Source organism: Hydra vulgaris, chromosome 08 (genome assembly GCF_038396675.1).
Source record: "Hydra vulgaris chromosome 08, alternate assembly HydraT2T_AEP".
Taxonomy (NCBI): Eukaryota; Metazoa; Cnidaria; class Hydrozoa; order Anthoathecata; family Hydridae; genus Hydra; species Hydra vulgaris.
The window spans coordinates 15,914,149-15,929,631 of record NC_088927.1 but is presented as its reverse complement, the minus strand read 5'-3'; the positions used below and the strand labels follow the sequence as shown (position 1 = coordinate 15,929,631).

At 29.3% G+C, this 15,483-nt stretch overlaps 1 protein-coding gene across 2 annotated transcripts; it reads right to left on the bottom strand.

Moving 5' to 3' along the window:
* Nucleotides 1-2,227: 2,227 nt before the first annotated feature.
* Nucleotides 2,228-12,618, bottom strand: LOC100208207 (importin-13 homolog A). Of its 2 annotated transcripts, none has more exons than XM_065803171.1 (6): nt 12,533-12,618; nt 12,378-12,437; nt 12,037-12,278; nt 4,258-4,390; nt 3,743-3,836; nt 2,228-3,649 (listed from the first exon to the last, which is right to left on the bottom strand). In XM_065803171.1, the coding sequence occupies exons 3-6, from the start codon at nt 12,258-12,260 to the stop codon at nt 2,355-2,357; spliced, it is 1,746 nt and encodes a 581-aa protein (XP_065659243.1). In that variant the 5' UTR covers nt 12,261-12,278; nt 12,378-12,437; nt 12,533-12,618; the 3' UTR covers nt 2,228-2,354. The 2 variants fall into 2 exon arrangements, with proteins under 2 accessions (XP_065659243.1, XP_065659244.1); XM_065803172.1 differs by having other exon boundaries at nt 12,037-12,291; nt 12,533-12,606.
* Nucleotides 12,619-15,483: the final 2,865 nt, after the last annotated feature.

The window sequence follows — 15,483 nt, the reverse complement described above, 5'->3', positions numbered from 1 at the left end:
CAAGTGAGGTCTTCCTTATGATAGATAAAATTGTCTTATTACGATTTTTTTTATTACTTTTAAATGTTTTCCTTATTAATCTTAAAAAACAGTTTGCTTTATTAGTTACAGTTGCAGTATGCTTCTTTTCAGTTGTTTCCGTTTTATGTTTATTTAATTTGTAGCAATAATTCTGATATTTAGACCAAAATGCATTACATTTTTACTCGTTGAAAGTGATAGACCATGTTTAGGCCCATTGCCATATTTTATTAACATCATGTTGTAAATCTATGTATGTAATTCAGTGTTTGCAAAATTAACATACAATAATTTAACATGTATAAGTTTATACTTATACATGTTAAATTATTTTTTCTTTTCTTTGTTTATACTTTGTATAAACAAAGAAAAGAAAACATGTTGAAAGATTAAAACTTAGATTATATTATTTACTATAATGAACAACAAAAAAAAAAATAGTTTTGTACCTAATAGTTTTTTGTTTCCATTTGGCTTTATTTACATAGCGTCTCCTCAGAACGCATTCGTTTTTCATGTTGTCAACACCTGGCTATGCTTCTGCATAGCAATTACTGGCTACTCCACTGCTTAGCATTAGTTGCTAAGCAAAAAATTCAACGTTTCACTTTTTATTCACCAGTTTAACACGTAATTTAAAAAGTATCTGCATATTGGGGTATTCCAAACCACCAAAGTCCATAAGTCCGAAAAGTGCTATGGACTCCCAAGACTTACTAAAAATAGTGAACCCGAGGCTCTGATATTTAGACTGCGACTCCTCATTCCTAATTTTAACTTAACACGTTAATTGGCACATAAATTTGCAACAAAAAATGATCATACAAATAAAATGGCAGCGATTGATTGGTTGCAAAGTTAATGGAAAGACAATCAGAGGTGTTTTAGCAAACGACTGAAACAGCTAGCTACGCCTTATCAACTCCTTTTAATTAAAACACTTTAAAAAAAAAAAAAAAAAATCTCAGAACGGTAAGAAATTGATAGCAATCTGACATCTTACTGACATAATATTCAAATAGCAAACATTTTTGGTCTGAGTTAGCAAAGATGAATTTTTGCTTTTTTGTTCGGAAAATTGATAAATGCAATAAAATAAAATTAATAAAAAATTTACACATTTCATCTTTAATTTAAAAATTAGCTGTGAAAGAGTTTGGGTTGAAGTATAAACTATTCTAGACCAGCTAAGGGCATTGCAAAGAACATTTTTCAAATGTCATGTGTTTTCATTAATTTCAGTTCACCCTGCCTTAAGAAACACCAAAATTAGTGCAATGTAAGATCTCAAAAGTTGTGCAATAAACATTTTTAACTTTAGTAATACATATTATTTTTCAATAAATTTTCATTAAAAAAGATTTCACCTTTGCTCCTTAAAATATATCTTAGATCATTACTCCAGGGCCAATGTAATGTTACTTCAAAAAAATCCAGGGTGTAGTTTCAGAGGTGTGGAAATATATAAAAGTCATACAATAATTTTTTTTAATCAACATATTAGTAAAATGTACGGCAAAACCAACAAATAGAAAGGAGCAAATAATTTCTTCTAATTCTTTGACAAGATTCCTGTCATAAGTTGATTATCAAAAGACTTTTTGGGTCTTCTGATAATCAACTTATGACAGGAATTTGACTTAAAGTAAGTCTATAACTCAAAGAATCAAAAGTGTTTTTATAAAACATTTAAAGCAATTGTAACAGTCAGTTTCCCAAATAGTTAGAAAGAAAATTTAATTGGAATTTATGGAAAGGCATATTGAATTAATCCTACTAGTAGACTGCTGTTAACTTGAAGCTCCGACCGTGAGCTAGAAGATAACAATTTAGAACAATGAGTTTAAAATCACTTATGAGTTTAATGAGATAACAATTTAGAACAATGTAATAAGTTTAATGAGATAACAATTTAGAACAATGTAATGAGTTTAAAATCACTTGTACAATTAAACAATTAGAGCTCACTAACATAATTTAAAGATAAGATTATTAATTTCAAAATTAATTAAATAAAAAAAATACTAATTAGTAATTAAACTTGATTCTGCGAAATGATTTTTTTTATTCTAAATATAATTTGAAAAATTGCTGTTTTTAAGGAAACATTAAGCATCAAACATTAGCTATCTCTGATTAAAGCCATATAAATAATTTAAAATACTGTATAGTATTATAATGGCATATTGCATAAAAAATTGCAAAGTTTTTGTAAGGTATTTTTTCTAGTAAATACGCTATAAATAACTCAACTTAAATAATTTAAATTTATCAAAAAAATATTAAAGTTTGTGATTAAATATTTACATAAACTGTTATCAACCAACTCATTATTATGAAGTATTTTTGACACTTTCGTTAGAATCATCTCCTATTTTAGGTGGAGGATTGTCTTTACTTAAGATCTGCATTCTTGCAAGAGCTGTGAGGGCTAAACCTGCTCTTTGACGTTTTAAGGAAAGTCTGGAAGAAAATCTTTTATTTTGTTCTATAGCGTTTCTTATGCGATTAGTTGCATCATCAACTTCTAAATCTTCTTGCTTTGGTTCTGAACAATGCATGTTAAGCATTCTGTATACTTGAACTATTATAACAAGTGCATTTTTTACTGTTAGCAAAATGATCATTTCTGTCACAACTTGGTAACGAACAATAAGAACAAAGCGAAAAATAAAAAATGGCCCATCTTGCATAAGTATTGCCATCATTATTCCAATAAAGTCTATATATTTCACAAAACAATTTTGAATATCATCCTTACCGATTCCCAAGCTATCGTCTTCTTGATCGGAATCTTTACGTACGTTTTTAAGATTATATTCTAAGTTATTATCTTGTTTAGATGATTTGAACCGTTTTGGCCAGAAACGCAACTGAGCCCCAGACTCCCTGTTTTTAAGGTTAATATTGCTGTCATTTTTTATTGAGATTGAGTTTATATTTGGAGATATTGGTACATAACTCATGGAAGTATGACTTCTATTAGTAACTGGTGGTGAGCCCACGTTTTGAGGATTTCTTAATCCAGTAGGAAGTGTTACTGATGTTTTCCCTCTGGAATTAAAATAAGCAACATCTTCTGATCTAATTTGTGCGGATCCGAAATGAGATAAAAACTTTTCATTACTATTATTAGTTTTGTTTATTACACTATTTATTTTTGCACCATTCTGTAAATTATTGTCATTATTACTAGCTGATATTGTTGAAGCATTACTGCGTTTCGGATGAAGACCATTTAGCTCCTTAACTAATTCTTTGTTCTCTAAAACCAATTTTTCGGAATCCGAAAATTCTTCACGCAATCTTGATTTATAATGCATATACGAGATAGGTGTAACATGATTTGATTTAATTTTATTAAAATAACTCATTTTTTCTACCTGGAATGTTTCTTCTTTTTCTACATGTTTTAAACCATCTTCAGGAAGAGTTACAGTAAATGAAAACTGTAATATAGCCAAAGCCCAAACTGCCATTACTCCGTGCAGTAAATTGTCGGCGCCACCAACCTTAATCACATCTTGTATGACGTCGTTGTTGTAAATCTCATTGAACTCCACAATATCAGCAGCAGTTCCAATGTAAATTAACAAAATTTGAGAAAACTGATCCTTTGAGATTGATCCTGTTAAATTTTTAGTTATCTATTAATATTATTAGTTACCACAAGCACACACTAATAATCAAAAGCATGTATACAACTCAAAACAAATATTACCTGAAGGAAGTAGCCACCTTCCAATAATTAAAACCAGCAGCCCAGTCTGCTCAATAATTGTAACTCTTTTTGGAAAAAGCCATTTACTGAATGCCTATATATATATATATATATATATATATATATATATATATATATATATATATATATATATATATATATATATATATATATATATATATATATATATATATATACATATGTATGAATATATATGTATATATATATATAGATATATATATATGTATATTTATATGTATATATATATATACATATATATATATATATATATATATATATATATATATATATATATATATATATATATGTATATTTGTATGTATATATGCATATATATATATATATATATATATATATATATATATATATATATATATATATATATATATATATACATATATACATATATACATATATATATACATATATATGTATATAATAAAAAACAAAGCACCTAAAAACTTTACAGTACAAAAAATAAACATTTAAATCACCTTTGTTATAACGTCTTCGCCAGAAAGATCATAAATGCATTTATTATTAATAAGACATTGTATTTGTCTTTCACGTAAAAATGAAATGGTAACAATTAACACTACACAATAAAGAAATGCACTCGGGCAGAACCTACAATTATTAAAAAAAAATACTTAAATTGATTGCCTTGCTTTTGAAATTGAGATATAAGGGAAGACATAGATTTAGAAATATTTCAGATATTTGTATAATATTCGATATTCTGCCGGATTTTAAATAATCCAGTTAACTACGCCGGATATTTCATATTAATAAATAAAAAGAAAAAAACTTTTTTTAACTATTGCTGCAGTCTTAGATAATTCAGTCTAAGATACACAGTTTAGACCTGATCAAACTATTTGGTATTCAACATAATAAGAGAACCTAGAACACAAATTCTAAAGTAATAATCTTTTAAAGTAATTTAATGTAAATAAGGATTCAAAAAATTTTTGTTCAAGTTGTATAGTTCAAATAAATAAGAATAAATTATGCACAAGAAATACAGATTTTATCACTCATTTATGAACTTATTTGTATTACTATGTATAAACAGTAGCATTTCTCCGCGTTGAGGTAACAACCTTGATCGTTTTTCTCATAATTATTTCCATAATCAGAAAACAATCTCTCTGAAAATGCAGAAGATGCTGGTGGTGTTAACAATTTAAGGACTAGATCCTTTAGTAGTATATGATAAACAACCATTTAGTATTACTAATTATTTAGCTATCTAAAGCAATTACCAAGTTATTTTTTTATGTATTTGCTTTAACTTTTCATCCCATCCTCAATATCCCATCATTTTGATAAATACTTTAATTGAAATTAACTTTAAATGTGAAATAAAAAAGCAACTGTCTAACTTCGATAGAAAATTCTTTACAACCAACATGCTACCATTTGAACAACCTTGTGGAATTGAAGATGCGAAAGGTTAAATTTTATTTTTTCTTTACTTTCCATACAATTTTAAATGAATATTTTTGATGTGATTGTTAATAATTTTATTTAAAAAAAAATATTTTTAACTAGAATTATTAGATCCCCTGCTTACTTGAAGTCTAGATGGAACACAAGCTGTTGTATATTTAGAGGGATCATTTCTTTTCAAAAGCTTCAAATTAAAACTTTTCATTTTAAAATGTTTACCGTGGCAAAAATTTAAAATATTTGGCATCAAAATACGCATTGTTAGTTTTTTAATAAAAACGTCTGTCCGTTAATACAAATATCTAATGAAATATCCGTTAATACAAATATCTATTTAAAAACCAGATATTAAAAAAATGCTTCCAAGACATCCCTGTATAGAACCATTTATTCAAGATACCAAAATACATCACTAGGTTATTTAAAGTTTTGAAAGCTGATAAAACTGAAAAGCTGAAAAATCATACTCCTAATTTTTTTTTGCATTTAATCAACCCTTTGCTTTAGTAAAACTTAGGTTGTTAAAAGGATAACTTATGTTGTCAAAAACATAACTCATATTGTCAAAAACATAACTTATGTTGTCAAAAAAATAATTTATTTTGTTAAAAATATAACTTATGTTGTCAAAAATATAATTTATGTTGTTAAAAACATAACTTTTGTTTTCAAAAACAAAGCTCATGTTGTCAAAAACTTAATTATGTTGTCAAAACCATAACTTATGCTGTCAAAAACACAACTTATGTAGTCAAAAAAGCAATTTATGTTCTTTTAATTCTAATTTATTCCCAACAAGGCTACAAGTAACCACTATTAAGTTGGAGTTTAAGTCAAAGAACAGAGTTTATATATATTATAAATACTTTAAATCAAAATACAGAGTTAAAGAGATGGGAAACAATTGAAAGAAGTCTTTAAAAGTTGTCGGTAGGAAAAACCAGGCAAATAAAAGATTTAAGAACAAGAAGGGACAGATACAGTAAAAGAATGACTAGTCAAGCAAGAATGAGTTATAGTTGATGGAGCTAAAGATGACAGCTCTTTTAAGCAGCGACAATGATAGTATTGTAGAAAATTGAAAGAGATTTGACTTTATGATAATGAGAGAGAGGGTAGCTGGGCAGATTAACCAGGTCCATTTATGTTTATAATGCGTTTCGGACCTTGTCTAAAATAGAATAGACATCGTTAAAAGTACTAGCCAAAATAATACAACAGAATTCCATCCAAATATGAATAAGAAATTTGTAGAGGTTAAGAATAAAACCAGGAGTACTTGTAGAGCATGTAAGTGATTTTCATGCGCTACAAGACTTCTGTCAACTGTTTCTTGGCAAGATTCAAAGAGATTGCTGTTTCAAAAGCAACCTTAGCAGATGCTAGCTTTGTTATTGATTGTAAAATGGTCTCCATTAGAGGTCAGTAGTAAACGATAATAAGTCAAGACGTAAAAAGGTTTTGTTGGAGTTAAAATTCACAAGCCACTGTTTTCCTTAATCTGTCTACAGATGAGTGCGTAGAGGCTGATCTCACTTCTGTAACAGATTCAAGATCGGCTGCCTGTTCTAAGCGATTGAGTAGAAAAGACTTTTTGTCAAAACAGGAGTATAAGATTTATATGTAAGATTGTCAGGAAGATCATTAATATAGATAAGAAACGAAACAGGACCGAGATTAGAACCCTGAGGTATCCCAGAGTTACTGGAGAAGAAGAAGAAGAATTGTAGCTTTTAAGGATGACCTCAATAAAGTGGTTAGAAAGAAATATTTTGATAATCTCAAAAACTTTCCCAGATACACTATATAAGACAAGCTTATAGAGAAAACCAGCATGCTAAACTTTATTAAAAGCTTTAGATTTGTTAACAACAACAGCTAATTGTTGCCTCTCCGCGTCCATCTTTTCAAATCTTTCAGACACAGCAGTTAGCAAGTCAACCGTAAAACGAGATTAAAAAACTTTCCTAAAAAGATTATAGAGATTGTTTTACTAAGAAAATTTGGCAGCTGACTAAGGTTGCTACCAAAAAAAATCCGAAACGCTACTTCACACAATATAATTTACGAAATAAATCCCGTTTTCTGTAAAAAATTGAATTATATTAAAATATATTTCTTTATTATTTAGAGCATTAAAACTCTCGAAGAATTGACATCCAAGATAAACAAAATTGGATTTGCAATCAGCAAGAGCGCTTTTTATTCTTGTCTACTTCCAAGAAGTTGCGGAGCATTAGAAGGCAAAAGGAACGTCAAAACAGACCCTGTTAGATTAATCAGTCCTCAGAATGAATTTCATTTAAAACATGTTGACGGACTCTTTTGCACTTCAGCTATATGTGGAAAAAGTTTGTTCTATATTAGACCCAGACAAAGTGTATTTCATTAGCCAAGACGACTAGGCTAGAGTGCCAATTGGAATCACAGCAGCCAAAAAACAGGCGTTGTCTATTGATGTATTTGGAGTACCAAGTAACTCTCCCGGACCACGACTGGGAAGTGGCTGCTAAACACAAGCTTATACCATCTGTATACGCTGGAATTACGATCAAAAAAGATGGTCTCGGAAAAATAGATGCTGTTACTTATTCTGGACCTACCTACATTGCTGTTTGATCAGGAAAACACGCATCCTCGACCACCTTCGCTCATGGATTAGACTTTCAGCGGCTCATGGATATCAAAGAGTTCGACTCTATTACCAGAGATCCTCAAACTAATATGGTTAAGCCTATCGTTGTGTTTAGCGTCGATGGAGGATCCGACGAAAATTGTAGATACCAGAAAGTAATTTAAATTGGGATTCACCATTTCTTAAAGAATAACCTTGATGCTCTTTTCATTATGACGAACGCTCAAGGCCGCAGTGCATTCAACAGAGCTGAGCGACAAATGGCACCTCTAAGTAAAGAATTATCTGGGGTGATTCTTCCGCACGAACATTACGGAACTCATCTTGATTCTCAAGGTAATCACATTGACAAAAATTAATTTATAAAAATATTATTATAATTTTTAGCCTATAATAACCAACATATCTTTTTAAATCAGGCAGGACAATAGATGAAAATTTAGAAAAACAGAACTTTGGTTTTGCTGGACAGGCTTTGGCTGATATTTGGTCTGATCTACAAATTGACGGTTATCCAACCATTGCAGAGTATATTGATACAGATAAATCAGAGCTAGAGTCAAAGATCCTTTTATTACAAGATCAACGTTGGATTGCCGATCATCTTCGTACAAGTCAATATTTTACTCAAATTGTGAAATGTGAAAATCGTTCTTGTTGTCGGACTATTAGAAGCTCTTACTTTACTATAATTAGAGCAAGATTTTTTCCGCCACTTGTACCTGTCAACTAAACGAGAGACGGGCTCAAAGCAGTAGATGTCTCAGAAGGAGCAAAAGAATTGTTTTTATTATCCGTCTTTATGCTCATCGCATCAAACAATGAAAGTATTCTTCCTCGTACTGCCAAAGGATTTCCAATTTTGCCGTATGATGCGTTTTATCTATCAATTCAGTCTAGCCTAGCTGATAGAATCTGTAAAAAGTGCAATATCAACTTTGCCTCTCAAGCTATATTGAAAAAGCACGCTTCTATCTATTCTTATGCTATAACACTCCCTCTAATCAAATGGGTCCAACCTGTTCGTATTGCTGCCAAGCGTCAGACAGAAACTTTGGCAGTCATCACCTTGCAGAAGAGTTCGGAAATCGCTAAATGGTTAGATGAAGCTGACGCAACGAATTTGATTGTACCTCAAGAATACGATATCTTTTTAGAGCGCGGAGAGCATTTCACTACCTATTGTTTCAATTGATGATCACTTCAACAACTCATGGGAAGATTATGTTAAAGATATATAATACTATTTGCTTAGTTGATTATTTAATGAGATATCAACTAATTTGATGAGATCTACTATTATATAAATGTATAATTTAGTCAGAAAAAAAATCAATAGTTTTTAAACGTTTTTATTGTTTTTAGGGGGGGAGTACACAAAAACTGACATCATATATAACGGGGGTTTGGCCAAAAATTGACAGTTTGACAAAGGGGGAGAGGGAGTCGAAAATTTGAGAAAAAATGCTGACATCATTTATGGATGACCCCTAGCTGATAACTTTTTCTAGTTCCGGAATATAATATTCAAAATTAAGAAGTGTTGTAGTCAATTGAAGCTTTGTATTTCACATAGTTTTTTTGCTAGCTCTAATCGATATATTTTTAAAATATTGGATGCTTTTAGCTTTTTTTACATTGAACATTAGTTTTCATTTGACAATAGCCCAATATTGTTTGGTAGGATGTATTTCGGGACAATTTGGTGGATTGCAGTGTTTTTCAACGAAATCAACTTTATGTTTTCCTAACCAGTTTAAAATTGTCCCAGAGTAGTGACATGATGTTAAAATGGGCCAAAAAAACGGATTGCTCGTATGAGATCTTAAAAGCGGCAACAGACGCTTCTTAAAGCATTCTTTGATGTATATTTCCGTAGTCACTAAACAAGAGGTTCTTTCACTACATTCACAAATTGCTTGCCAAACTAAGAACTATTTAGCAAATTTCTGCATTCCAATGTATTTATATTAGAAACTCAGTTTCTTACGTTTAATTGCTCTATAATATTGGTGTCAGAGATCAGAAATATGCAACACAATATGCATCATCAATAATCAAACAAGATTTTTTGGCACATAATTTTATATAGAGCAGTTTTGAACGGCAAATTGCACCGTTTTCTTGCTTTTCTTCACGATGAGTAACTTTTTTTCTTTTAACAAGGTTCATAGCCACAATTTCTTTTCACTCCTTGTGTAGTGGAAACACATGTCTGAAACTTATTTGAAAAAGTTCAAACAGAAGTTTCCGGATTTCTATCTATATACCATAGACATTGACTTTAACTTTTTTTAACAAGATCTCGTCAGATAAAAACTTTTTTTCTTCCACTTCGTGATTTTCTTTTGATTGTACCAGTGTCCTTTAATAGTTTCACAATGCTCTGCACTATTCTAAAAGCAATCTACAAGTTTTTAGAAATTGTTTTACTTGATACACCAGGATTTTCAACCAGAAGATGCAAAATTTTTTCTTGTTTCTGATCTTAATTTCAATTAAAACTAATTGCTTTGATAACAGAGTTGTTTAAATTTTGAATAGGACAAATAAAATGTAATTTTAAAACAATTGACTAATTAATGCAAGGCTGTTGAGTCGGAGTTGTAGAGTCGCGACATTTTTAGCGGAGTCGCAAAACAAAATCGCGACTCCGACTCCAATAGTAAAATTTCTCGGTATTGCACGTGCATGTACAAAATATTTAACCTTCAAAAAACTTTTCTCATATTTGGCAAAAAAAAAAAAAATTTAATTATCGCGTAATATTTTTTAAAGAATGATGAATATACTATATAAATGATCTCCTATTATCCTTACGCAAGCCAGGTGTTTAATAGAGTTGTAAAGAACCAGACAAAAATTGAAAACATTGCATTAAGATGACGTTCTTTATAGATGTGGCATATGTAAGGGTAAAAGATTCAACTATTTATGGTATTATTAATGATGTGTAACATCATTAAACCTAATATTAAATAAGATTTAACACCATTTAGCTTCAGAGAAAGCATATAAAATTATATATTTTATATTCATAACTCAAAACGTATTATCATATCACAGTTACGCTGAAACATGAAGTATGATACAAATATTGTTTAAGTCTAAATAGTTAAAACAAATTCTTATTTAAGTATAAATAGCCATAAAAGAAAAGTAATATAACTATAGACAACAAAAGTAACATAACAATAGACAACAAAAGTAAGATAACAATAGACAACAAAAGTAACAAACAATAGACAACAAAAGTAAGATAACAGTAGACAAAAAAAGTAAGATAACAATAAACAACAAAAGTAACATAACAATAGACAACAAAAGTAAGATAACAATAGACAACAAAAGTAACATAACAATAGACAACAAAAGTAACATAACAATAGACAACATCTTAATTCTGGAAAAACATGGGACACTCTGTGCTATAAAGCATTGTTTTTTTTTAATTTAAAAAAGTAGTCAAAAAATCTAACTAGAGGCACTAAATTTAAACGAAGTCATGCCAGTTGGGTAAGGCATAATACCCAACTGCACGACTTTGCTTAAAGTTATCATGGTTTCTGCCACATGTTTAAAACTCCTGAAAACAAAAAAAGAATAAAATGTTTTAAGAATTGAGTTTCAATACTGTGAAATTAAATATACATAACTAATTACTGAATCACCAATTAGGATATTATGCTTTTTTAATAGTTTCACCGTTTCAGAAACGAAGTATAATATTGTATTAAGTGTCCGTTACGAATGTGAAACCAGTTCAAAATACAATTTAAAACCTCTTAAAGTACGTGTAAAACTTCCCATGGAATCAACGTATTTTTGTTTTATGTCTGGATCCTGACAAACACTTGTCTATACGGGTATTAATTCTGAAAGTGAAACTAGATGTGTCGGCTAGAAATTTAGTATATGTAAAATTGTATATAAATTATTTTATATTAAATTATACAGAAGTACCATAATATAATTTAATTTATATACATATATTTTTCATGTAAGTTCTGCGTTCCAAGTTGATGTCAGCTGTTTTTAGTAAGTTCTCTAACTGATGTTAATTGTTCTCAACAAAATGTATGGAATTTATCAGTTATTCTTGTTGACATTTATTGCATAACTTATTCGTCTTATAATAAATTTTTAGACACAAATGAAATATAAAACGTAAATATTAAACATTTACCAATGAAACTCTTTGCCATGTCTGACAATTGCGTTATATAATCCTTCAAAAACTAACAGAAATAAACAGATGAGTAAAAACCAAAATCTCGTATCTTTTTCTTGCTTGGTTACTATCCATATACATAACAACCCATGACCAAGAAACAAAAGTCTTGGAAACAAAGCTCGAAATAAAAGTTTCGGAAAGCTCTTTTTTTTTATTTTGTTTGTATTATTTACCATATCATCTCAGAAATAAATCTAAATTTAAAAACTTTTATATTCAAACACGAATACAAAAACTGAAAAAACAAAAGTTAACCAAACAAAATGAAAAAAGAAAAAAAAAAAACGTCTAACTTCAAATATTTGTTTTTCTATATTTCCTTATATCATTTGTTATTCTATAACTTTGGGTTGCTCAAAAAAAGAAAAAATAATGATAAAAAAATTATCAACTTTGAGTATTTTACATTCAATTTACTATTCTATATAAATCAAGTAAAATAACTTACTCTTTGACATATAAACTCGAAAATACAAGAAAATGGTTTAATGTAACCGTTAAAATAACGGTAAGCTTAAAAACATTTATTAAATCGTTTTACCTGACTGCTACAATGAAAAAGCAAATAAATAAACTCTCCAGCGTAAAATAAGCATAAGCACAGCAAAAAAGTATAGATTAACCTTCGTCAAATGGGACAGAGGAGGGAGGGTTCAAGGGTATAAAAAAAAGTTAAGTGGGAGTTGAAAACGTGGCTCACTGAAAATGTTTGATTAGATATGTTCAAAAAAATTGAATTCTTTCCTATATTAACTTGAACTTAATTTTACCTTTTATATTATTATTTTTTTCAAACTAAATTTGATGAACCAGAAAGTACGCTGTCAAATTATTTTATCGCATTATTTACAATGTGTTATTGTTATTACGGTAACAGTTTAAAAAATTATTGTTTCAGTTTAAAGTAATATTTAAAGAAAAAATAGACAAATCTCAGCTTTAATTTTTTATAATAAATCATAATCGCTAATTGATTTGTTAAATACAGTTATTACGCAACACGTTTTTCATTACTAAATTTGTTTTTAAATAAAATCTTAGTTATCTTGACATAAGTTGGGCTTAAATAGTTTTCCTCTTATCTGTATTTATATAACAGATTGTTTTTATAAAATAGATTATAACGTAAATAAAAAGTAACTTGAGAAACAATTTAAAACAATAGTTTTTTTATAACTATTTCATAACATCGGATCAAATAATAGCATCGAAAATATTAGGCAAAACTAAAAAATAGACTACAATTGTGATATATTAACGAAGCATAATAACATCTTTCAAAATAAATAAGTGGATTACAAGTAATGAACTCTCATTGGATGTAAAAAAAACTAAACTTATTTACTTTACAAACCTAGTGAAGGTGATAATGTTAAACTAAACTAACCGTTAATTTTATATAAGAAAGTTTAGATAAAAATTTGTCTTTAAAACGCATATAATATATTTTGATATTTAATATATTTTAATATTAGAAGAGACCAAGCCAAGATAAAGAGCGGGACGAGATAAAGAATGTCTTAAATTCTTAGTTTATTACTAGGTGGCAGCATTGAATGGACACTACTAACTCTCCTAAAGACTGTTCGTTTAAAAATTGTATAGAGACGCTGAAATCGCCATTTTTGTATTAGTTGTGAAACTTTGATTGTTTACCTCTGCCGTTCTATGACTTTTATGCATGTGTAAATAAGCTCTGCTACAGATATAGGTAAGGTATTTCGTTTCTGTTTAACATTTATAATTACCTTAGTTTAAGTACAGGTTGTCCGGGAAAAGAAGATGTAGGCAAGATAGCGAGCTCGTCGTCTTGCTCCGTGTTTCGAAATTTATTAAATTAACCATAATTATAATCAAGAAGCTGTTGTGTTGACTCAATAAGTATTAGCTAACTATTATATCGTAATTTAAGAAGGAGAGCAACTACCGCGAAGAACTACCTTGAAGAATTACCGTAAAGAAGACTCAATTACACTCAATTAAAGATTGTTACGAAAGTTCTATTTGTAAGAGGTTAGTTGGGAATAAATAGAATAAGAGAATAGAATGGTGGGCACGATGATGGGGGCAAGATGCCCCCACCAAGCTTGTTGTCTCGCCCCGTGCGTTTAACGTGCGTTTGCGATGGTGCGTTTAACGTACCTGAAGATACACTTCGTCGCCGCTTGAAAAAAAATGGAAATGTAAGGATAAATATTAGTTTTTACGAAAAATAATAATTTGAATCTAGTTGTTAATTGATCTAAACTTTTAGTTATCTGTGCTCAAATATGTTAAATCTGAGTCCTTAAAATCGAGTCCTCTTTTTCATTAGAATGTTAATTTTTATTTCAGGAAATGCCAATTCATGGATGAAGTCTTTAATGCTGTGCTGCTGGAAGATTTAATATCCTACATTACAGCAATGGACAAAGTATTTTTTGGATTAGCAAAAAAACAGCGTAGAAGACTAGTTTTTGACTTTGCTGAGGAATAAATCATTTTGCATTTGTTCAACAAGGATAAAAAGATGGCAAGAATAGATTTGCTAGCTAATTTTACAAAGAAACATAAATTTAGTGTACGCAAATCAGAAGCATCATCGATTGCCAGAGCATTGGGTTTCAATAAACCAAGTGTAAGTAAGTTTTTTTAAATTTTAAAGGAGCAGAGGGAAAAATATAAATTCTCTGCTTCTTCAACCTACGTCGCAAATAAGTCAGGTCTATCTACTTTGCCTAATATACCCGTGGTTCTCTCTTTTACAGGATCTAGAAGCGTTTCTAAAGTTGCTTCAGCAGAAAGAGGAAGAAATGTAACTATAATTTGTTGCATTGGCGCTACTGGCTTTTACCTAACTATTTTTTCTGATTTATGTTAGAAATTGAATGTGTCATAAACTTATAGAAAAAATCCCATCAGGAACTATGATTATTGTTAGTGGTACTAAACACTTCAACATGACCTTGCATTGCATTACGCTAAGTTTGATAGTTTATAAGATGTAAAAACAAGTTATCATTTGTTAAACTATGTATCATATTTAAAAGATAAAGTATGTTTACCTATTTTCAGTGCTGTCATCTTGTCCCAAGTTCATAGTCAGCTTGCCCCAGTACTGGGGCACAATGACGGTGTGTTAAGGTTGTGAAAAAATAAAATTATCATTTGCTATTTTTATTTGAATAAGTTAATTTAAATATATTTAATATAGCAAAAGACTAATTTAACATGTTTATGTAAAATTAATTTTACTATCCTTGATAAATTAGTAAGAAACAAAAATTGTTAACTTAGCCCTGATTCTTCCTATATATATTAATAAAATAATAAATATAATAAGTTCTTAATGCTGCATGTTTGAATAAAATATACATTTATTTATTCACAGTTTCATTGCTAACTGTAAGATTGCACGAG

Coding starts and splice junctions, on each gene's coding strand:
- LOC100208207 (XM_065803171.1), bottom strand. CDS start 12,260: ATGGTAAATAATACAAACAAAATAAAAAAAAAGAGCTTTCCGAAACTT. Junction 4,391..12,036: donor CATGGCAAAGAGTTTCATTG/GTAAATGTTTAA, acceptor TAATAATTGTAG/GTTCTGCCCGAGTGCATTTC. Junction 3,837..4,257: donor GCGAAGACGTTATAACAAAG/GTGATTTAAATG, acceptor ATATATATATAG/GCATTCAGTAAATGGCTTTT.